Source organism: Crocodylus porosus, unplaced genomic scaffold, assembly GCF_001723895.1.
Source record: "Crocodylus porosus isolate Cpor-Errol unplaced genomic scaffold, CroPor_comp1, whole genome shotgun sequence".
NCBI lineage: Eukaryota > Metazoa > Chordata > Crocodylia > Crocodylidae > Crocodylus > Crocodylus porosus.
Window position 1 is genome coordinate 118,842,321 of NW_017728886.1, and position 25,441 is coordinate 118,867,761.

The 25,441-nt window shown below is 41.2% G+C and overlaps 2 protein-coding genes across 7 annotated transcripts in view; one reads left to right on the plus strand and one right to left on the minus strand.

Annotated features, from left to right (window-relative positions):
* Nucleotides 1–3,392, minus strand: part of CUNH7orf72 (chromosome unknown C7orf72 homolog) — a 41,426-nt gene extending 38,034 nt beyond the window's left edge. The window contains exon 1 of the mRNA XM_019537401.1: nt 2,885–3,392. Coding sequence (XP_019392946.1) covers nt 2,885–3,392 — 508 coding nt within the window. The remainder of the gene's footprint in view (nt 1–2,884) is intronic.
* A 2,972-nt stretch (nt 3,393–6,364) lies between these two features.
* The window catches only part of ZPBP (zona pellucida binding protein), a 50,868-nt gene continuing 31,791 nt past the window's right edge, over nt 6,365–25,441 (plus strand). For 4 of the 6 annotated variants that reach the window (XM_019541076.1, XM_019541093.1, XM_019541100.1 and 1 more), the window contains exons 1-3: nt 8,149–8,566; nt 15,390–15,470; nt 19,421–19,546. In XM_019541076.1, the coding sequence (XP_019396621.1) occupies nt 8,227–8,566; nt 15,390–15,470; nt 19,421–19,546 (547 nt within the window). In that variant the 5' untranslated portion in view covers nt 8,149–8,226. Of the gene's footprint in view, nt 6,529–8,148; nt 8,567–8,589; nt 8,644–15,389; nt 15,471–19,420; nt 19,547–25,441 lie in introns of those variants that run through there. The other 2 variants (XM_019541108.1, XM_019541116.1) reach the window with 2 other exon arrangements.

Genomic DNA, 25,441 nt, shown 5'->3' on the forward strand with positions numbered 1-25,441 from the left:
ATCTACATCATTGCATGGGACAGGATCGGTTGGAACTCCCAATTCAGCAGCTCCTGGATAGATAGGAGATGGGGAGACAGAATGTTTGAAGCCTGCCCCACACCCAGATCAGCTTGGAGGGGAGGTCACTCTGGTAAATACTGTAAATAACATTATCACTTTCTCCCAAATTCCCAACCACCTTCATACTTGCAGCCAGGTCATCCCAGTTGCTGAGAAGCAGATCCAAAATAAAGGAACCTACTTCCTTCCTTTCTTTCAGTTTTCCAGAAAATTGTCCTCTAAAGCTGTTAAAAATGTGCTGGCCTTTTTTGCATGTTGTTATTTCAAGAAAATTAAAATTCTTTGTTTTTACTACTTCACAAATCTTAAGTATTCTTGTTATTTGCTAGGAAAATGCTTCATCTACTTGCTTACTGATTTGGTTGATAGCAGGCCCCCACCATAATATCACCGCTCTTTTCCCCCTTCATTTTCAACCACATATGCAAATAATTTTTTTGGAGGGGGCAGGGGAGGGTTTGGACTAAATGAATCTATTCTTGATATATAGTGAAATGCCTGATGTCTGATCCCTTTTTCCTGGACCTAACTTCTAAAACAAGCTATCCCCCTCAACATTAATATTCCAGTTATGGGAATTATTCCACCACGTTTTTTTCCAGGTCATGATCCTCTGTACACTTGCATGTGGTAGTTTTGCTGCCATCCACCATAGAATCTAGTTTAAAGCTCTCCTTATCAGGTTAGCCAATGTCCAAAACCACTTGTAAATAAAACCAGGCTTGCAAAGCTTTTGCCCAGCTTTCATGAAGAAAATGCTGTTGGAGTGGCTCTTTCAGGTGTCTTTCCTAAGATACTCTGAGTTTTGCCATTGATTTCAGTGGAACTAAGATTTAACCCTAAGATCTTAACTTGGGTCTTTCTGACATACCTGAAGAAAAGTATTTGATGGTACAGGTTTCCCTTGCTTAATACAGGTTCTGTATGTGGGAATTCACTCTTATGCAATCTTTTTATATAAAAAATTCATTATATGCAAGGTCAATTCACTCATGTGATTGGTGTGGTGGAAGCCTGCAGTCAGTTGCTTTGTGTGATGCATTGTGGGAGTGATGTGCACTAAAATATAGTCTCTTGTGTGGACCTGTACTCCTTGCTTGTTGTCTGCAACACGTGTTTCTGTAGCTGCCATCCCCGTTATGGCAACATTCACCACCATCCTATGCTTCTGTGTACTGTCTGCTGTTGGTGACTATCAAAACTGCTTTGTAAAACTGGTAGAAATGGGTCTGGGGGTCAGTACAGTCAAGGTCTTGGAACATATCCCTATTTGTTACATTGTAAATTGGGCTCCCTTTATGCAAATTCGAGTTAATGTGACATTTTCCAGGAACGCATGTACAGCATAAAGCAAGGGAAACCTGTATGTGCCTGAATCTTAGATTTATCTGCCATTTCAGATCACTGTAAATTAGACAATGACTTGGTCACAGTTTCATGTTTTCTCTCTGTCTGTCTATGTCCCTTTTCAGCTATCTCTAGCTCAGATCCTCTGTCCCCTCATTTTCTTCTCCAGAAACCAGCATAAAAGCAGCTGTTTACCTCTGGCAATTTGTGCTATTTTGCCAGAAAAGCCAGAAATATATGTAAAAACAAAACGAAGAATCAGAGAAAATATTAAAAGAATAGAATTTGAGAAACTGAGTGCGAGTGATAGAGGTTGAACAAAGAAAAGATTGATAGACTGGTTAAGGTTATACTTCATTTACTAATTTATTTGTGGCTTTAAAAATTTACTTTTAGGACTATAGTAGGCTTCATGTTTTTTATTTAAAGTAAAAAAAATTAAATAATTTGACAAGGTAACCAGTATTATTGCTAAAATTTGTGGGACTGAAGGACTTTCTCTGATGACTGATTTGAATAAAACACAATTAATTTACAGTGCTGACAATGGTATTTTTGCATTGTAAAAAAGTTCTTTATAGTTATGAATATTAGTGAAGTCTACACTAAAGATCATATGGATCTTCCTGTCCTTCAGAATTTTGTAATAGCATGCCCAAGGATCTTCTAAAATTTTGTTCAGGTTTCTAAGAGCATTAAGGAAATTATTTTTGGATTCTGTTAAACTTTAAAAAAAAGGTTTTGCTGTACTGCTTAATGATAGTGATGCATTTTGTTTTTAGAAGTACCCCATGGAGGCGTTTTATAGTTCAGTTCTTTCAACAGATTATGGTTTGAAGGATTAAGCCAGTCTGATCATGTTCCCATTAAAGCCAATGAGTTTTGTTGCCAACTTTAAGAGGAGTAGAATCAGGCCCCAATGGGCAAGTCAGCTCCATGTATCAGTTCTTGAATACTATTGATATTTTGTCGTATATATAACTACACCGCATGTATTTGGACCAAGGCACCTTAACGGTTCCAGAGGAATTCCACTCTATGATCCACATTATTGCCAAGTTGTGCTCTGGTTGAAGTGACTTTAGCTTTGTAGCACACAGTGTCAAAAGATGCATCAGTGTCTAGGGTTGCTACTCTTCAAACTGATAAGCTATAGCAGCTCACAGTATGATAAGATACTCATTTTGATTACTGTAATTACCTTTTAAGAGATTATAGTTTATTTTATATTAATTAATTTCAAATTCTTTTGCTTTGCCTTTCTAAGCTATAATTTCATATTTTGGCACCTGGATGCTGCTCTTGGGACAATTAATCATCTAACTGTTCTGTTTTTTTTCCCTGTGGTTGGTTTCAGTGTAAATATCAAATGCAAACAAGGTCATAATTTGTAGGTTCTGTGGGGCACGGAATGTCTTTGTGCCTTGTGGAGCCCAAGATGCAATTAACAAGTAATAATAATAACTTGTTTTACCTCCAAGTTGTGCCCTGATCACAGCATCTGACACTTTCCTGGAATTCCAACGTCTGTCCTGGTTCATTTCCTCTAACAAAATCATATGCCTTCTGTGTGCAGCCTGTGGGGTTTTTTCTGGAGCAGGAACCCGCTGATGAGGTTTTACATCACTGTAATCCACCAACGAATCAATGGTTCTGCCACAGTTTGGCTGCAAAAGAGCATCAGCTCCTGCACTTATGAATCCTGAGCAGGGGTCAACCAAAGGCACATTGTCCCGGTGTGGGAATAAAGGATAGTCTGGCACACCTGCTGGAGTATAGGGATTGAATTTAAGAAAAGATTTACTGTCTTTCTGCTGGAAGCTGTCAAAATCATGTCTGTCATCAGGTCCTCTCACAGAAGGCACGTACATTTTCTGTAACAGATTTTGATACTGCTGGCGATCCATCTTGTGAATTGGTTTGACTGACTGATTGACTGTTTTCAGGCCACTAATCTGCCTTTCAGCCCCCTGGGAAACCATGGTCATTCTCTTTACCTCCTTAGATGAGAGTAAATTAAAGGATCGACTTTATCTTACTTCACAGACTTTCTGAAATCCTGTTCAATAAAGCACTATAAATAGGAGTGCATCCATCAAAAAACACTTCAGATAAACCCTAAAAGCCAAAACACTAGTTTAAAAGGTGAATTCTTCCCTGGAAAAGAGCAAGAAAGGAAGCCAGAGAAGAATGAAGCTGTCCGATGAGCAAAGAGTCTTTTTGTTGCTTGGCAACAGTGGAACACTAACACAATGCAACTTGTAACTGTGTAATCATCATAACCTGATACCTAGAGGAAACAATCAGCATCCTGAAAATGAGCTCCTTACTCCATAATATGCTTTCAGATTACCCAAAAACAAATTAGGATTTTTATATATAAAGTACCTACACAACTGAAATTTAGACAAGAAATGACAAGAATAGATGCATAAATTGTTTTAAGTGATATGTTTATTAAACAAATAGAAAAAAAAATCAGAGGTTAATATTATTTACAGTGAATAAGCCATATTGACCATAAATACTAAAAATTCCCACCCTGCAAAATATGAGTGTTTATCTCTAGACTTTTACTAGTTGTTTTTAACTCAATTTAAAAGAAAGAATGGTAAGTTGCCCTGTTTTAGCTTTTACTTACCACAGATAGTTGTGGACCTAGGGACAGTTACCACAGAACAGCTGAAGTTAGAAATCCAGCTGTCCTTTGGTTTACAATGGTTTCACACAGTCATAAGTTCACTGAACTCAGTTACTCTTAGCACTGATGTGAAATCACAATCAGAAACAAGTGGTCTGATCAAATGATGACAAACCTTTTTTCTGAAATTCACATTCTTAATGAACCCATGGGAGAAGGTCTACTATGGGAAAAAGAAAATCTAATGTAAACTTTCTTTCTTTGCTAGTATGGAGTTAGTCCATGGTTTCATGCCTGTAAAGGCAATTTTGAGAGCTTTTATAGAAAAAGCAGCGAAAAAACAGAAATCTTTCTGACACATCTTACATTCACTTTGTATTTGCCAACATTTTTGTTCCTTCAAGTTATGGAGCAAATGTTCTTAAAATGTGATTCTTCCCTGTAACATGACATTTAAAATGCCACATTTGTTGTGTGTCAATGATTTTCATATGATATGCATCCAAGTTTTAATTAGAAAACAAGCTTTTCTAGCCTCCAGAGTTGCAAATTAGAATTTTATAAGGTGTAAATGGTTAGAACTTAATAACCAATAATGCTGATAATGCACAAAAAAGATGAGAATGCACAGCTCTATCAAGCCTCAATATTCTTGCATTGGCTCTTTAAAATGTAGAAAAGAGTAAAAATGTATTTACCTTTGGACTTTTGAGACAAACCTTTGCCCTGACAATGCACAAGAAGCTTATCTGTTAAGTAACAAGGGGCCTTTTTGTACAGTTGCTTTTCAAAACACAGCTACACTAAATTAGACCAGCGGCTCTCAACTTTTTTAGATGCAACAGGCCCCTTGTTAGACTCAAAGTGCCTTTTGGAAAATGCCAACTTTTAGCTTTCACTCTTTTTTTTGACTACAGGTCACTGTGGGTGAAGATAGAGTAGCTGGGAGCAACACTTCCTCGGCTGCTGAAGGACTGATCCCAACTGGTTTGGGGTCTGTGGAACAGTCACGTAACTGCAACATGATCTACCCAAAACCAGTTAGAGACAATCCTTGATGGAAGAGGGTTCTCTCTAAGCTGCTCAGAGGGCCCTTAACACATTTCCCTGCCCTAATGTGTGGATACTCCTGTTTTAAAGGCCAGAAACACATATTTACATTAATGTATAATACTCTAAGTGATGGTTCCTAATGGTAAAGTGTTTTAAAAAAAGGAACTAACATAGTATTAACATATATAGTACATTAATATAACCAATATTAATGATATAGTGTTTTGGTATTTTTTCTATACTTTCTTCTCTGTTGCTCTTTTCACTTGTTACTATTAAATTTTTGTAGCTTCTTTGACATATTCCCAAATGCCTTGCAGAATTACAATACCTTGTCCTTCATCATTGTAGTGTTACGTTCTTTTCAAATGGCAGGTAGAGACAAAAAACAAATTTCTGGAAAGCAGAAACAACAAGAATGCTTACAATAATCCTTCACATATTTTCTTTTTTTCAGAAAGTGTGCAAGGGAAAGTCTTGTTTGACTTGAACTAGCATGACTAATTTTAAATGTTTCTTTCAGACTTGTGCAATTCTCATGAAATTTGATTATTGCTACTTTAACATGGAATATAGACAAGTTGAAATAAAGTCTGATTTTAAACCCAGTGCCCCTCACTCCTGACCTGCTGCCCCGTATGTGGGACACAGGGGGAACTCTGCCAGCCTGCAAGAGTAAAGCCCCGATTGCCAATGATTTTTCTTTAAAGAAAAATCCATTTTTAATGTTTGTTGACCCATTTTTTTAAGTGTGTTTGTGACCCGTTCATATATTCTTGTGACCCACTTTTGGGTTGTGACCTACTGGTTGAGAAACACCCATCTAGTGCACAGCAGATGAATGCAGGGTCCAATGATGATATAGGAGATTTTGCTTTGATATGAAAGGGAAGAGCTGAGCCCTGGGCTCCGGGCAAGTTAGGAAAAGCCTCTGGCTTCCTTTTAAGGGGAAAAAAAACCCTTATAGACGGTCATGCAGGTGTACAACAGCCCTTGCACCCTGGTCTGCAAACTCCTAAGTGCCCGGGACAGGTGGGACTGCCTGCCAGAGTCCTTTCTCTTGCTGCCCTCCCTCCCAACACCCCTAAGCTGGAGCGGTGGGAGAACGCTCCTAGGAAAGGCAAGCTCCACTCAGGCAGGGAATCGGATCGCAAACAACCCGCTGCCCGCCGGGCCCAGCTGATTGCGCATGCGCAACAGCAGTACCAGCGCTTCAGCACGCGCCGGCACGCGACGCAGCCCCGCCCCATCACTATGGCGACGCCGGTTGTCGGGGTTCGAGGCCGCTAACGAACCTGCAGGGCAGCGCGCCATGTCGCACCAGGCGGGCAGGAGGCGGGGCCGGGGGGCACCTGCCGCTCCCTCCTCAGCAATCCGCCTCGCCGCGCTCCTCCTTACCATCCTGCTGCAGGCCGCGCCCGCAGGTAGCGGCTTCTCCCCTACCCTCCCTTCGCCGGGGCGGGGTCGGGGAAGGGGGCGGCGCCGGCGCTGCTGCCGCCTTCGGGTGGTGGTGACGTCACCATCGCCCCCCGTTTGGGGCGGGGTCCGGCTGCAGGAACCCGGGGGGCTGGTGGGTGTGTTTGACAGGACAGGGGTCTGCCCCGCCCCGCCCCCTCATCCAAGGCGGGGCAGCGCAGTTGTGAGCTGTTCCTGATTTGGGAGTTGACCACAGGGTTATTCAATCCATGGTGTGATCCTCAGATCCCCCCTTCCCCTCCAGGCACTCGGATGAGATTTGGAGTGCCAGGCCGGCTCTAGCCTGGATCCATTTCCTTCTAAAGCTAAGGAAACACTTCCATTTTAATAGACGTCTCATTCCTTCCCCGCTCTTTGATTCAAAACAGGCTTTCTGGGAGCTGAGCAAGTGCTGAAAGGATGAGTTTCTGCACTCCCAAGTGAAACTGGAAAGCTATATATGGTCATTCAGTTGCTAAAATGGTACCCCTTAGCTGCATCTACCTGAGATTGTAATAGTTCGTTACTACTGCACAGTAGCATCACATGGCAAGAAGCATGACATAATGTTACTGCGCAGTAGTAAGAGCTGCTGCACAGTCAGCATTACCACAAAGCCATGTGGGGACACCACTGGGCACACTTGCGCAGTCCTTTAGTAATTATGTATGCAAGTACTAAATGACTGTGCAGTAACAACTGCACGATCAGCATCTTGTGTAGAGTCCACACTGTCTTCTTTGAACTGGGAGTCATCTTTAAAAATGCCTCAATTACATTTGTTCTGTTTGAGGCATTGGGGAGAGGGGAGGGAAGAGTATTCTTTCATTAAAAGTGATGGCAGCTGGAACAGTGGCTTTGTTGTAGTGTCATGCAATGTACTCTAACCTTGTCTATGAACTGTATTAGCAGTGAGTTTAATAGTCAGAAGAGAAAGGTCAAGGCATAATTAAAAAAAAATTGGTAATTATTTTACCATTGTTAAACTGTTATAAATGCAGTTTTGAAAGCTGCAATCCAGCTTCCAATTTTCCCCCTTCCCCCACAGGCTTTTTATATTTCTAGTGATAAGAGTTCTATGACAAAATTTTAGCTGAGCAGTTTCCCTCATCAGGCAGCTTACAAATGTCAATTGTAATTTAAATATCTGAAAACAAAGGAAATACTTAAATGTAAGTTTGATTAAGTGAAACAAAGTCTGTTAAGTCAGCAGCCTTGTTTTTGTACAATTCTTGGCTGCAGATATCTCTTTGCAGTAATTATTTCAGAATTTAATTACTTAAGAACAGCAGCAGTTACCATAAGAACTCAATTTGGTCTTATGCCAACATTTCCCATCATTTATAGAACATCCTTTGCTATATACATTCATTTAAATTATGCCAGATGAACAGTGTAGCAATACATTATTTTATTAGCTAATACATTGACTAATTATTTAAAGCTCATTGTAAAGTCTGTTTCCTAGCAATAACGTTTTCAGAACAATTTTTATCTTTTGGTGAAATATTTTAAAGATGATTAAATCTGCTATTTTAATCTTCATTCTGAGACTCAAATTAATGAAAAATTTTAAATAAATTTGTTGGGTTTACATTATATAACTGGTTTTTAATCATTGTACTCTTTTTGGTCTTTTAAACACAGTTGTGGTCTCATTGGAGAGCATGCATGTCATTGTCCCTGTTCCCTGGAAAAGGACATCACTGATTTGGGACAGGTTAAATCTGGACAAGAGATGTAGCTCATCCTGCATTCATTACATTTCGTTCTTTCAGCTCTGTGGGGATTCCCTCTTCAGTGAATGTTTGACCCATCCAGTTAATATGAACTGGGATGGATTTTTCCTTGGCGATACAAAATCCACCAATTCCAAGGTTGCACAGACAGCAACTGTCAGCAGCACGTTAGCTCTGGTGTCTTTGAGGCAGAGAGGGTATGGAGGAAGTGTTGCGGAGGTGTGCAGTCTCCATGTACCCTGTTCTGCAAAGTATGAGCAGGGAATCTGTAAGATACTTCCTTTTAGGACTCAAATTTCCAACTCCAGAGAAGAACTCAAAAACAAGTCTATAAACCTCTGGCATGTATGTTTGTGTAATATTTATACCGATGCAAAATATCAGAAAGTTTTAAGTCTACCAGAGGAGAATGCTGGCATATTCTACTGGGTCAGAACCTTAATCCCACATTAGCAGGTTTTGCTAAATTGTATTGCTTTCTCCATATGCAGTTGTTAGAACATAATGGCTTCTGTGCAGGTAGGATCAGCTTATGACACATTCCCCTTTTGAAAAGGTGCTGCATATACCTTTTTTTAATAACATCGTATGCAAAGCAGTAAAGAATCTGGACCTGTGTGTTTCTGTTATATGGGAGATATCCCAAAGATTTTATAAGGCAACTAGGCTCCTTTATAAATTGTTTCTGAACTTCCATTTCATCTTTTAAGAAGAGATAAAATTTAAAAACCAGTTACACTGGTGAGGAAGAGATACTAATAAGCAATTCAAAGATGAAAATGACAGATTTTGAATCCTCTCCTGCACCATCTCCTACTTCGCCTTCTTTGCCCTTTTTGTAGTACTTCATGACCTTGTTACTTCTGTTTCATACTTTCTCTAATTAAATATAACACACGGTCTGTTCAGAACAAAGTTAGAGTAGAAAGAGGATTATGTGCATAGATGTTAGGAGGTATGAAGAAGAATTCAAGTAAACTAGGATTCCTGAAAAAATCTGGGGACAAAACTTGAAAACAAATATGGCTCAGATGTTGTCAAAAGAGGCATGCAATATGTGAGGCTAGGCTTCACAAGTAGGTATAATTACATATTTGGATTTTAAAATGATTAAGCTGTACTGCAGACAATTGAAGGAACAAAAGCTCAGGTTAATTTTTAAATTACAGCAAGTGGTTTCATAGTGGTTCTTTTGATCTAGATTTTCTGTCTTTGAGCTAGAACAGAAAATAATTGTAGAAATTGTGTGCGCCCTCGTATCTCCTTGCAGTAAGCTACTACCAGTACCTACTTTCTTCAGTTCTTTTTCTGTTAGTGGTTCAAGAGCTCCATCTCTGGGTTAAAGATATTATAGAAATATTTTTTCCACCAGCTTTAATGTTGAAGCAGTTTAGAAGTGTTTCATTGTTAATATAGTATATTAGGTTTCAGGTTTTCTGTTTCTATTGCCTAATCATTTTAGCAATACATGTCTAAAACTTTCATTGTATGACTTTTAGTAGCTTTTGACAGATACATAAGACTTATCCCTCACTGTGATCATAGCAATATTGCTCTCAGTATATTTTTATGTTAAAGTTTTTACTTTTTATTTCGGGCACTTAAATCAACATGGCACCCTATAAAACATTAGGGAGGAAACAGAGAGGTCCCTTGGATCATCAGGTCCAGTCCTATACTTTCACAGGCAATTAAATTACCCAAGGAATCCCCAAAATGGTCATTTCAAAGTTTAAACACACAATTAGAATACCAGAAACACACATAATGTCCTATAACATGCAGTAGGTAGAAGTGGAAAGATGAGGGTACTATTACTGTAATTACATGGAAATCATTGGCTAATATATGCTCAGAAGATCCTAAGAAAAGCACCATGCCCTGTCCTACCAAGGAAGGTAACTACTGGCCCACAAACACACTGCACTTGCCAACCTGATCTAGGGGAGGGGAAAAATACCTCTTGACCCCAGTGGGTAATTGGATCCTCCAATTTTTTGGGTACTAGCAGGATCATTGCTGGAGCCTTAGATGTGACTGATGTCTGAATGCTTCAGAGGAAGGTGATGGCCAGACACCACCCTCAGAAGTCAGCTGCATTTGTGGTGGCCAACAAAAGTCATGAAGCATAGGTCACTGGACTTCTACCATGTTCCATAATATCAAGTTCAAGTGACTCAGGTTTTTTGCTGCCATTATTTGGCTTAGAAGACCAAACTTCATTCCTCTGACAGAGAGAAATCCTATTTTAATTTCCAATTTAAAATTCACCCTTAACCATTTTATTCATTTGATCCTATGCTGATGTCTTTCAGCTTAAAAAATGTCTTCACCTGACCTAATATTAAACTACAGATGTACTTGTAAACAATAAGCGAACCTGGCTTTTGCTAAATCAAACAAGCCAAGCTCCTTTAAACTTCTTTGATAAGGAAAGGTCTTCAGTTCCCTTAACCATAGTAGTGGCATTTCTTTGAACCCAGTCCAGTTTAAGTTCACTGTTATGGAACATTGGTGACCACAGCTGGCCACAGGATTTTAAAGGGGGTCTTATAATGTCTTATACAATGGTACCAAATACCTCCTTGTCACTACAGAATGTATTCTGCCTATTATACCTTTTGATTGCATTTGTCTATCATTACATGTCAACTCAGAACATCCTGTGAATGACAAATACACGTAGGTGCCTCTTTCTCAGTTATCGCCAGTCTGTGCATCCAATCTTAAAGCCGAAGTTCCAAGTGTATTATTTTGGACTTCCTACTGATAAACTTCAGACCATTTTAATGCTCCATTCCTCAAGATGATCTAATTTTTCCTGGGCATGTTTACACAAGATGTAGAGTAGGCTACACAAGACTGCAGAGTAGACTAATTAGCTCCATATTAAATGCCTCATGTTAGGCCAGAGGAAACTAACCCTGCACAAGGGTAGTACTTGTGTTTACAAGTACTGCCCTGCTGCAGAGTTTTTTGTTTTTGTTTTGTTTTACTCTGCAGCAGTGCACATGTAGACACAGATGCGGCTGGCTGGGGCATGAGGGTGCTTCAGTGAAGGGGGCTGCCAGCTGGCTAGCCTTACTTCGGAGCAATATTGCACTCTAGCCAGCCCATCTGCAGCATGTTGAGCTGGGTTGGAGCAGCCTTGTGCTGGCAGGCTGACCCTCTGGACCCCCTGCCAGCTGGGGCTGCTCCAGACTGGCTCAATGTGCTGCAGTCCAGAGCACGCATGTAAACATAGCACCCAGGAGCAGTAAACCCTGGTTCAATAAGCACTGGAGTTTATTGCATTGCATTAATATACATACAATGGATGTGACCCCTGTATAATAATTTGGTCCTCTTCTGTATACCTTGTACAGCCTAGTGTTATCTGCATATTTCATGAGGACACATGTAGTTCCAAAATAGTTCAAGGACCAAAGTCTTACTGTCCTGTCTGGATTACACTTCATATATCAGAGGTAAAAAGAATTAAAAAAAAAAAAATCTATGTAGTCTCTGGGTGGGAATTTCAGTTGATATAAATTGGCATAATTTCACTGAGGTCAAAACATCTGCTGATAAGCACAAACTTTGAATCTGGTTCTTTTCTGTTACTCCCAAATTTTAATGAAAAATATTGAATCAAGACTGTCTGTTATTTACTACATGACCATGTCTTGTCTGTTCATACAGTTCTGCTATTTTTACTTACCTGTAATTATCTTGCCACTGTGTCACTGCAGGGTCTTAGTTACCCCCAAATCTTGATAGCCAGACTATGATGTAAAGAAGTATTATTAGCCTTATTAAATAGATCAGAATCTGAAGCAGAGCAACAATTATTCAAGTCCTATTTCATACTTACATGCCAAACCCGCAAGTATGCAGCCATGTAACAGCAATTTTTTGTCACTTACACAGTTTAAATTCTATTTTAATTTGTGTTGGAATAGGATTGTCCTGCATCTGTGTCTGCTGGAAGTAAAGTGGAGTAGTAGCATAGGGGAATTTATCCAGGGAATGGGAAATCTAGATTCAAGGCTATCCTCATCCAGGGTAGGTTTGAACTTGCATCTCCAGTTTCCTAGTCAAATGCTGTGGCCATCAGGCCATGGACTACACATTACCCAAGTTACTCTCCAGCACTTCTCTTGAAGCTGGCCCACTGTATCTTGCCTTACTATTGATTGGCTAAAAGGGATAAACAGAAGTGGAATACTGGGACATAGGCCAGGACCTAGGTTGCCCTTCTTGTATGGAGCAGCAAACATTTTAATAATCCACATTCCCTCTGGCTTGTTTTACTCCATCCCACTCCAGTGGGCCAGCTTCAAAAGGAGAGTTGTAGATTAGGGGTAATACCTAGCTAGTGGCCAGGTGTTTAGAGCATTTTGTTGGGAAGTGGGAGATAACAGGTTCAAATTTCTTTGGGGTCAGTTGAGGCTACAAACTGCATCTCTTGCTCTCTGAGCTAGTTTCCCAGCTTATTGAGTTAAAAGGAAGAGTGTTCTGCTGCCTTCTAAACCCCAGATTTATCTGCAACTAAAATTTCCAGGATTTACAAAGCGTTTCACATTCCCTGGGTGATTCTTTTTCATACAAGGACATATGCAGCCATAGTGTAGCCTACTGAGTAGATTCAGAAGCATAAATTAAACAGAGTATGAGTGTTAAAAATTGTTGCTAGATAAGTGCCACTTAAGTGTGGTAAAAGTGAAATTGAATTTAGCCCAAAGTGACTTGCCTACCATCACAGAAAATCTAAGGTAAAGATGAGAAATAAACTCATGTTTCATATTTCTCAGACAGGTGCCTCAATACCATGACCATTTTCCTTCATCAGTACTTCTACTTTACAAGTATTGTGGCAAAATTATACAGTACAGATTGGTATATGTTATAGTGTTGCATATTTAAACTGTTTTAATGTTGGCTCTTAATGGTAAACTGTTAGAAAAAAGAACCAACACAACACATACACACACACATATATATACAGACACACACGAAGGATAATATTATCATGATTAATGATATTTATAGTTTTGATATTTTTCTATACTTTCTTTTTTGTTGATCTTCGCATTCTTATTACTACTAATATCTGTAGCTTCTTTGACAAGTTCCCAAATGCTTTGAAAAATTACAGTATGTTGCCTTATATCAAGGTGTACAATCCTTGGCCTGTGGGTCCGATTTGACCCATACAGCCATGCCATCCAGCCTGTGGGTATCCTCATGCATTGGAAAATTTGGTGGCGGAAGAGTGGTAGAGGCTTCACATGGCCAGATCCAGCCCCACCCTGGCCATTGCAGTGCTTGGATTAGGTCTGGGCTCACCCCAACCTGTCTGGATTGTGCTGAGCTGCTTCTGTCCTCATCCCCACCCCCTCACGTCTGGATCAGGGCCAGGCTGCTCCCTGCCCCTCCCCCTCCACACCTCTAGATCAGGGCTGATCTTCCCCTGTCCCATCGGGGTTGGGGCCAGGTTGCTCTTCTGTCATCACCACCCCTCCACCCCCATGCCCAGATTGGTGGGGCGGGGGTGCTGTCACCACTGTCTCCCTCCCTTGTGCATCCAGATCAGGGCCGGGCTGCTCTTCACTCCCCTCAACCCCCTGTGTGTCCAGATGGAGGCTGCTGCAGTTCTGTCTCTGACCCCAATCCTCATGTGTGTGGGGGAGACTGTGCACCCCCCTCCCTCCCGAAACTGGAGTAGGTCTTTGCCATGCTGTCCTCATGTGCTATATCAAGCCTATCAGCTGGATTTGCCCACAGATGGACCTGGTGCCACCCATCCTGGGCACACAACAAAAAAGTTGGGCACCACTGCCTTACATCATTGTAGGGTATGCTGTTTTCAAACAGTGGGTGGAGACAAAAACAATAACATTTTGAAACTCTTTTTCAGGAAATATGCAAGAGAAGTTCTTGTCTGATTTGAACTAGTATGACTCATTTTACATTCCTTCTCTTTCCAAAGTGTTTTTCATACCTGTGCAATTCTCATGAAATTTGATTCTCTCTTTTGTAATCCAGAATGTAGACAAATTAAAATAACTTTAATAAGCCTGATTTTAGCTCTGAAGGGAAAGTTAAGACTCAATATTGATTCAGTATTAAGAAATCCAACAATAGGTGTGATATTTAAACACAGAGTTTAAGAGATTCCAAAAGACCTGTCACTCAGAAATTTTAAGAGCTTCCTATCCTACATGGCATGCTGTATGGAGGGAGACTAATAGTAACTCCATATATACAGTCAAGTTCAATTTTATATTTAAAGTTAGTCTCTTTGTTAGATATATATATATGTACTATATCCTCTTTGGAGACTTGCACTGAGTATTTAAATATATTATCATTTTCTGAGAATTTACAAGTAGGTCTATTAGTTTATGAGCTAAAATTAATCAAAATCTGGGTCCTTTAAGAACTCCAGGATTTCAGTCAGTCTTTCCTTTATTCAAATGATCTTAAGAATAGAATAGTACATGATCAGTATGTACTTACTAGTTTGAGAGCTAGCCTCTAAAAAAACTATTTTGTCTGTACTGAGCCTGCTGTACCCCATGGCTGAAGGGACAGAGTAGAATTTTCTCCGCAGTTGATGTTGTTGTACTCAGCATGGCAACTGAGAGAAGTGGAATTGGCTCTCCTGTATTCTTGTGCATTTTGCCTGCTTGCTGATTTTTTTAGGCAGCACAGAAGTAGCTTGATTGAAAGATAGGAGAGAGAAGAGTTTCACCTACAATACAATTTTAGATTGGAGGCACCCGTCTATAACTTTTCTGAATTTAGTAGCACTTCATTTCCAAAACATATTATTCATACTGTGCCCCTGTGTAATATGTAAGAATGTACTTAATGTTAAGAATGTGCTTATGTCATTCAGAGTAAAGATGTCTATATCATTGTCTTGTTCATTTAATTCAGATTGCCTTAATGGGGGTTACTTTTATACAAGAACTTATAAAAAGAGTGCCTTGTATCTGTTGGTGAACAAATCTGGGAAATTTTTACATTAAGCTGTAGCTCAGTACTTGCTTTCTTGGTAATTTTAAGTCTGCTTTAATATCAGAATATATTTTATATTTTAACAGTTAATTCTTCAGAGAGATTCTCAAGAAGTATCAATGAAAAATCCAAGGACATGAAAATAGTGGGATCAACTACGTTTCCTGGTATTCATATTTTAAACATTAATGTTAATTGTGTAATCTGTCACTTTTATAAATGGTTTTGTCATTGTGCTATCAAATTCACTCAAGACCATGATATGCAAACTATAAATGGATTACAGCTATGAACTGCTCTATTTACTTACTCTTAATATCTCTTTCCTTTTAGTATGCAACATTCTTAATTGATAAACTTTCTGTTCATCATAGTTGTTGTTTAAAACAATATTGGTGAAATGTTTCCCTAAAATATAATAAAATGATTTTTCAGTGACAGTACTTTAAAATGCTTGAAAAATAAATACATTAGAGAAGCTTCATTAGAACACTGTTCAAAAGAATTTTCCTCCCATATGTTATATGGTATAAAGGTCATATTATGCCACATGATGTGTTCAGGGATATAACAGCTAGTGTTTCTCCAAGGACTCAGAGGATGAACAGTGGACTAGAAAGTCTACCACTCTTTACTGGGTTACAAAATGCTTTCCTCACAGGGTTAGGCCAACTGGGTAGATTATTACAAAATAGTTTGAAGGTCATATTCTTACAATGCTCTGCCCCTATCTTTTGTATAACCTAGTTCTGTAGGTAGCATTACACTGTTGCTGTGCTTCATATAACCCATCCAAAGAGCCAGCTGCAACTGTTTAAAGTACAGGCCTAGTGTCCATGCAGAGATAATAGGAGCAAGGTTTTCGAACTTATGCAGAACCAATCATAATTTAACTACAAGGGTCTTTCTTCAAGATAAAATAGGTATATCAGATACCCAGTGTCCTGCAACAGCTTTGAAAAACTGCTTTCTTTGAAGTTACAGAACATGAAACATCAAACTTTTTCTATACATGTGGCATTTGGACTTAAGTCTGTTATATTCCAACAAAATTTTTGTTAAAATAATTAACATTACATGTGTGTTTCAATGACATCTAGATAACTCTAAAATATAGTTACTGATTTCCATTACCATGTAATAAACCAAATATTAAAAAAAATCTGAAATATGCTAGTTAAAGGATCCAGCCTGTTCCTCAGTGTTGTGTAGTACTTCTGTTAGCAACTGTCTACCACCAATTTCATACTGATCACCCCATCTTAACTTAGGTTTATACAAATAAATTATAAGAATAGTGGAATTCACCACAAATTGTAATGGAATTCACCTAATGCAATTCACCTCCACAATTTCCCCATCAATGCCCTGCCCCAACTGTGATTAGCTAACAACACAGTCATTACCAAGTCTATTTATAACATATTTTAAAATAAAATTAAATATTTTTTGATATTCTTATAATACACACACACACACACACACACACACACACACACACACACACACACACTCTCTCTCTCTCTCTCTCTCTCTCTCTCTCTCTCTCTAAAAGTTAGGCCCCTGGCATATTTTATGTTTCTGACATAATTAAGGTGTTAATTGCACTAGAAATAGCAACTGGCCACATACAGACAGAATTTTTAGTGCCATAAAAATCTCAAACAACCCACAAAGGTAGTACTTGAAAAACACAATATCTTTGTGGCTGGTTTGCACGGCACCATAATTTGAACATATGGCATACCATGCAGGGACTACTTCAGCGCTCAAGCTCAAGGCTGGTCCTGATCAGCTGGTGGGGATGGATGTGGGACTCAAGCCCCAAGGCTATCTCTGCCAGCTGGTGTCAGATTGGAGTGGACCTTGGGCTTGAACCCTGGGCTGTCCTGATCAGCTGCTTATCAGCTGGCAGGGACCACCCCAGGACTTGAATCTTAGGGTGGCCCCAGCCAGTGGATGGGAGATTGGGATGGCTGTGGTGCTCAAGCCCAGAGGCAGTCCCAGTCTGACAGTCAGCTGACTCTAGGCCAGCTCAGAGGACTACAGATGGGTGGAATGGCCCCACAGTCCCTGAAGCCAGCTGACAATCAGCTGATTGTCAGGCACCCAACCTGCTGGTCCCTGTACACTGGAAGAACTCGTGTTATTGGGATATGTTCTCCAGTCTCAGCAATCATACCTACCATGCCACACAAGGCTCTGGTTTAGTAGAGAGGCGGGGAGCCTGACAGACAGCTTTATCAGGCTCCCACCTCTGCACTGCACTGGAGTCCTCTCCTGATTGCATTACTTCCATGGAGCAGTTGGGCCTTAGCTTAACACATGTTATAAAATATAGTCTGGAGATACCCCTTGCTAGAAAGGGCCTAACTTTAAAACTCAGTGTGAACTCTCTATTTTGTGGGGGAGAAATGTCTGCCATTAGTTTTAATTAAAATAAGTCCATCATTCCTGTTTTTCACAGAAAGCATATGGTATATTGTTTAGATCAATGTTAAAGCAATTCTTCACTACCAATGTTGAAGTATCTTAAGGCTTCAATTCTAATGAGCACCTATTTCTGTGTAAAGCATATGCTGTTAAAATAAAGATGCTAATAAGCAGTGTGTAAGCTGTTATGAGAGATTCTGGGCAGACCACAGCAGGGTATGTTGGTCAAGCTGGTAGAGCCGACCAGTTTAATTTTTGCTGCTGGCTTGGGCCCTGAACAGTAGGTCCTTGGCCATTGCTTCTGCTCCACCCCAGGCTTGTCAGTAATGGAAAACAAACAATGGAAGTTAAACAAATAAACTATTACTTAGCAGCCTTCCAGTGGTTCTCCCAGGCTTCAACTTCTGGTTGTCTCTTATCTTTCATAGGTTTTGCAGAGCCTGCTGGTTTGTGCAAACAAAACAAACCAAGAAAGCAAGCAAACAAATAAACAGAAGAGAGCCCTGCTCTCAACCCTTTGGGTTAACCCATGACAGCCTCACGCTATAGGCAACCTGCTCCAGCCAGGTTTCAGCATCTTTTATCCTTCCCCCTGTGGGCCCACGTGGCTAACTCTCTCTCACTTGCCACACCTGTGCAGGCTTCCTTGTGGGAAGACTCACTATGTCCCAGGACATGGTTCCCTAGCCTTCAGCAAGTCCTCCCAGGTCTGGGGTGTAGGGCTGCTCAGACTCTCCACCACCCCTAGTAACAGGGCAGGGCCGTGTTATACAGTTGAAAAAGCATATTATACAATGCTTTTGGCATTTGATTCTAATAGTAGGTGGCTGATTCTATTGAGTGAGATTGTAATAACTGATGGGCACTGTATTGAGCTCCACTAAGCAAAAAGCCACACTATTTGCTTCACAAACAGGTTCGGATTTGTTTTTGAGGCCTCTGGCATATCTTAAAATAATGTAGTGATAGGCTCTTATCTCCAAAATTGCACATACTGCCATGCCACGCATGCAAGCAGGATATGCAATTGTTAAAATCAGAGACCAATCCCAATCATGTCATTATTTTACACGGAACTTGCAACCCAAGTTGGGGTTAGCAAGGTTCCCCTCCAGGGGAGGCTCCCCCTGCCTAGAGAGTTTAACCATCCCCTGCTTGCAACAGCCCAGCTGATTACAAACAGGACCAGCTGGTCATCTGCCTGGCCCTGCAGCCCCCTTGGAAGCTGCGGACCAGCTTGCTGTCCTCCGCAGTGACTTATATGCTGAACCATAAAGGAGACAAAACAAAACACTGGGGAATCCTGCAAGAGAGACCCTCTTGGATAAATTTCAAGATACATTCCATTCTTCCAAGGACAGCATGGTGAAATATGCTGCAGTTCTTACAGAAAATAAAAGCATGATGTAAACAGAAGAAGTTGAGAGGTTATAATTGAAAAGAATATTTAGTAAAATTAGAAAAAAAAATCCCCAAACTTTCCATTTCACTTCAAAAGGCAAGAGCATGTCTTTAGTATTTCTTTTTTTGGTGATGGAGACTGTAGGGTAACCTCAAAATCAGAACCCCGCTGGGGTTATGCTTAAAAAAAAGGACTGCACTTTATTAGCTTATTTTTGTAGTACAGACATTTTATATTGCCTAAGAAATATTTGCTACTGATGATCATATATTGTATTTTCAGTCAAAGTCTATGTCAGGTTGAATCATGAAAGTCCCCGTATTCTGTGTGTGACAAATCGGCTACGGGTTTCAGAACTGATTGATCCAATATTCCAGTGGCACGGACCAAATGGTGACATGGTTGCAGGTAGATACTTGATCTTTTTTTCCTTTCTTCTATTTGTGTAGGTGATAAATGAAACCTATGAAATGCAATTTAGAATATTTGTGATGCTCCTGCTGCTCTTTTTTTTTTTTTTGATTTGGGTAACAGTATATCACTTAAGATAAAAAGGTGCAGCATAACAGCAAAAAAGAAATCTTAAGAGGAATTAGAATTTTGTGTATCTGTTGTACACGTGTATGCATTATATAGTACATACTATTTTACATAGATACCTCTCTGCTGAGATCCTTACTCTTACTGGGTGCACCTGTACATGTGCTTTACTGTGGAGTAGACCAATTAGCTCTGCAGTAAAGCATCACCATCACATTTGCACTTGTATTAGGGTGCAGTAAACTAAAATTCAAACACAACCTTAGCACTCTATCTGTAACTTAAATCTAAGCCCCCTGGCTGTCTGCTTCACATCTCTGTTCATTCAGGGCCTCAGTCCCCTACTAGACCTTAGCTCCTTACTTGCTGTTCTCAGGCTTGATGGGGTCTCAGTCAGTCATCCGGCAACAGCCATCTCGCAGCAGGGCTCTTTCCCTTTTTGCCTCTAGGGCTAAAGTGACTGCCCTGGCTCAAGGCCTGGGTTTATGTCCCCAGGCCCTGTCCCTTTCTGGTTAGGTGACTTCAGTGAGCTGGCTACAGGTGTTCTCTAATTATGCTTGCTGATTGGTCTGTAGCCTGTAGTGGCTGATCTAGCTGCTCTAGCAGTACTTTGCCTCTTGTGCAGGGCTCTTATAGTAGACTGAGAAATCACCAACACTGTGATAGGATCTGGGTGGGCAGCAAGAAGCCTGTCTCATAGCCTGTAGCCTATATATCCCTGGTGGCCAGCTCTCCTACAGCCCTTTATGTGCAGTCTCCCCTCACCTGGAGTTTTATCCAGAATGTTTCCCCCCTTAAAGTAACAGGAGCCCTAGATTCCCTCTTGGTCACTCAGTTTCTAATACTCTTCCCACAAGAATGACTTCAGCTCTTGCTTCCTCTCATGTTGTACCATCTTTGTAGTGGGGTGTACCCAGTTTCCTGGCAGTTGGAATCAGGCAAGGGTTTTGCTCTGTCATTGAAAGGGAGTCTGCAGAGCAAACTTATATGTGTGCACAGAGGTCCACTCTGGCTTAGTGTCAGCCCTGCAAACTTCCCACTCTTCAGGTCTCAGCATTCAAATATCAATACAAGTGGCTCTGGGCAAGCTTTTCTACCAGGAGACCAAACCTGGAAGAATTGTCCCACATAATTTGAATATATTGCTGTATATGCAGCTTATATCGCAGCACATGTCTGTCAGCTTTATGGTGTGAGAGCACAGGCAGCCTGTAGCTGTCTCCAGCCACCCCAAGCAGGTGCTCCTGGGGTTTGAGGGGCCCCCCACCACCCCAGGAATTCCCATGCAGGATCAGGCTATTGTAGCCCAGGAGCACCTGCATGGGTTTCACCTCGTACAGAGACAGGCCCAGGGGGAAACCCAGCTTTCCCTGTCTACAGAGACATGCCCTGGAGATCGCTCTGGGGTGTGTCTCTGCAAGTGGGAAACATGTCCATTTTCCCTCAGGATCAATGTGTGGACAGTGTGAGACAAAATCCTTGGACTGCAGGTGTCGCATAGTATTTCTGGACTTTAGGAAGGCCTTTGACATTGTCTCTCACACCATCCTCACTAAAAAACTAGCAGACTGTGGCGTTGATACCTACACAGTCAGATGGGTCACTAATTGGCTGGAGGGCCGCACCTAGAGATTGGTGGTGGATGGGTCTTTTTCGACCTGGAGGGATGTGAGCAGTGGGGTCCCCCAGGGCTCGGTCCTCGGGCCCGCACTGTTCAACATCTTCATCGGTGACTTGGATGAGGGGCTAAAAAGCACCCTGTTCATATTCGCAGACAACACTAAGATGTGGGGAGAAGTGGGCATGCAAGAAGGGAGGAATAGGCTGCAACTGGATGTGGACAGATTACAGGGGTGGGCAGATGAGAACAGGATGGGTTTCAACACGGACAAGTGCAGGATACTGCACCTGGGGAGGAAGAACCAGCAGCATACCTACAGGCTGGGGAGCTCCCTTCTCATTAGTGCAGAGGCAGAGCAGGATCTTGGAGTCATTATTGATGCCAAAATGAACATGGGCTGGCAGTGTGGAGAAGCGGTCAGGAAGGCCAACCACACCTTGTCATGCATCCATAGCAGGTCCAAGGAGGTGATACTCCCCCTCTATGCGGCACTGGTCAGGCCACAGTTGGAGTACTGCATCCAGTTCTGGGTGCTGCACTTCAGGAGGGATGTGGACAACATGGAGAGGGTCCAGTGCAGGGCCACTCGCATGATCAGGGGGGAGCGGGGCAGGCCCTAAGACAAGAGGCTAAAGGACCTGAACCTGTTCAGCTTCCACAAGAGAAGGCTGAGGGGGGATCTAGTGGCCTGTTACAAACTAGTCAGAGGGGACCAGCAGGCATTGGGGGAGTCCCTTACCAGGAGTGACAAGAAATAACGGTCACAAGCTGACAGAGAGTAGATTCAGACTAAACATCAGGAGGCGACACTTCACTGTCATGGTGGCTAGGATCTGGAACCAACTTCCAAGAGAAGTGGTGCTGGCTCCTACCCAGGGGGTCTTTAAAAGAAGGCTGGATGAACACCTCGCTGGGGTTGTTTGACCCCAGTACTCTTTCCTGCCGTGGCAGGGGGTCGGACTTGATGATCTGCTCAGGTCCCTTCCGACCCTACCAACTATGAAACTATATTTTGCCCAGTGAAGGGGATCAGCTGTGCTGAGGCACATCCTAGGTGTCTTTTTATATCCAGTTTCCAATGTACGTTACACTGATCTACATCTGAAGTACTTCTTTTATTTTCAATTCAAAGTTTAATTAACTGAGACTCTGATCCTTAAAGAGGATTTGATAGAGATTCAGAGGCTGTAAGCAAATGCTTCACTGCTATAGAGCAGATCTTGGTATCTATGAATCTCATTCAGGAGTTGAAAGTTGTTTTAATACTTCAAAGTATTTTAACTGGATTTAATTATTTTTAATTTGAATTATTACATATTAATATAATTGTTTTGAATGAGTTTATTCCACATTTGTTTAGCTGTGAAACATATTTTTCCTATTGCAATTTTTAGTAGTGAAATGGTAATAGTATTTTGCTTTACATTTCAGGCAATGAGAATTAACATAAATATTTCTGTGATCAGGTCTTCTGGAAATCCCAACTGATAATTTGGCTTTCAGATGACCTGTTCTACAAAAAACTAATCATCTTGACATGCCCTTAAGGAAAGAATTTCACCTTATCTATTAATTTGCAAGTCGTCTTCTACCTCACACAGCAGGCTTTTTGAGACTGTACTGAAGGAAAAAAAATTAAACTCTCCTTTTAAATTTATTTTATCTTCTGTTGTGAATATGGAAGAGAGAGACAGGGAAGCAAGGACCTTATCTGTGAAAATAGTTTACAGTGAAATATAATCAGAAATACTTGTCTTACTGCACAGAGTATCAGCTCAACTTTTTATGATGCAAAATAAATTAATATAGCAAAATTGATTATTTGAATTTAAAAGCTTATTAACAATCTCAAAGTTTTAAATTTTGAAGTTATGCTAATGTTCCAATAATTCATTGGAATTATTCCAGTGCATCTTATCAAGCAAGTAATTTGACTTGCAAGCTACCTGAAGTTAGGGGCCATGGCCTGCCATGGAATTCAGGAAATTCAGGGTGTGGAATTTCAACCTGTAGCCAATGGCGGTGACCATTAGTGGTGAGCTTGGCTCACCATAGCCCTGGACCTCTCCTCTGGACCCACTGCTACCACTGGATCCCTCCCACCACCTCCAGATCCACTGCTGCTGCTGCTTCCAGACCCTACACTTCTGCTGCCCCCCGCTCCCCCTCGTCCTTCCCCTCCCCTTCCACCACTGTTGTGATTATCACTTTGGTTCAGCAGTTGGGTTTTTGTTTTTTCCTCTTACAACCAAAAAAACCCCTCTTATGATTTGTTGTCAATTCTGTCACATGTATTGGGCTTGAGGGTTGCTTTTCCTTCCACAATTAATTATTTTTAACTGATTTTTCTTTTTGAGATCCATTTACTCTACATATTATAATTGTAGCAGCTAGGAAGGCTAGCATCAAACTTTAGGCTTCATGCGTACTCATGACATCATATGCCCAACCTTTAGAATTTCTGGAGTCTAAGAAGTCATAACTCAAATGTGTGTTTGATCCACATTAACTTTTCTGATTCAACTGTTAAGATTTGGAAAGCCTTTTACTCCAACTGAAACACACTCTTCAGACCTAATTGACATGGTTTGATACTGAATATCTGGCTCCGCTGGTACTGAAAGACTACACAGGCAGTAAACTAAGAAGATAATTGGAGTTAGGTTATTCTAAGAAATTAGCTTAAATTGGCAATTAGATACTTCACTATCACCCTGAGAGAATTAGGCATTTAAGACCCAAGCACAGTCAATAACAAGTCAGTGTTCTTTGCTTGTCTCTGAAAATCTTATCCTGAAAGTTTAAAAAAGGTGACTTTAAGGCATAATAGAAAACTAGGATTTGGTAGGACCTCAAGAGGTCATCTATTCTGTCCCCCTGCCCAAATCAGGACTCTCCCCAACTGGATTATCCCAGCCAAGGCTTTGTCTAGCCAGGTCTTAAAAACATTCAAGGATGGAGATTCCACAACGTCTCTGGGTAACCTGTTCTAGTGTTTTACTACCCTCCCAGTGAGGGTATCTAACCTAGTGAGGCTATCTAACCTAAACTTTCCTTGCTGCCACTTGAGACCATTGCTCCTTGTTCTGTCATTTGCTACCATCACAGTACTCCAGATGTGGCTTCACCTCTGGCAAATAGAGGGGAATTATCACTTCCCTCAAATAGGTAACACTCCTACTAATGCAGCTCAGCATGCTGTTAACCTTCACAACACGGGCACACTGTTGACTCATATTCAGTTTATTGTCCACTATAACCCCCAGATCCTTTTCTGTGGAGCTGCTGCTAAATCAGCTGGTCTCCAGCCTATACTGATGCCTGGAACTGTTCCATCCTAAGTGTAGGAACATGATTCTTCAAACAGCTTGGTGAGTGGTGCTGCTATAAGCTCAGCCAGTTCTTTCAGGTCTCTCAGGTGCAGGTCATCTGGCCCAGCAGACTTAAAAGCATCCAGGTGTTGTAGCAGATCCCTCACTTGTTCAGAACTAATTTTATGTAATCTGCTGTCCTCTCTATATTACAGCTCCCATTTGATTTCAGGAATATCAATGTGAAGTATGTATTTAGGAGTTCTGCTTTTTTGCGGGCATCGCCTGTGGGCTGCCTCTGAGCATTTGGTAGGGGTCCCACAGTGGATCCTGATGTTTTCTTGCTCCCTATGTATCTGTAGACTTTTTGTTGTCTTTTATGCTGGTTGCCAGCTTGATTTCCATGCCTGCCTTAGCTTTCCGTGTCTCGTATCTGCAGGCCCTGGCAGCTGATCCGTTCTTCCATTGCTTATATGCTTCTTTCTTTTCCAATAGCTCTCTAATATACCTGCTGGCTCCTTTCCTGCTTTCTGTCTGCATGGGGATGGCCTGTTTTTAAGCTGTGAGAATTGCCTCTTTAAGGAAGCACTATCATTCCTGGACTCCCAAATCTTCCAGTTGCTGGTTGTAGAGGGCCTCTGCAACCGGCCTCTTGAGCCTGCCAAAATCTGCCTTCCTGAAATCTAGGACTTCTGCTCTGCTGACTCATTTCCCAGTCTTATGGTGGATGGTGAACCTTATCAGGTCATGACTGCTGTTGCCCAGAGTACCACCAATTCTTAGGTCACCTGTGATGTCCTCCCCCTTGGTCAGCACCAAATCCAGCGTGGT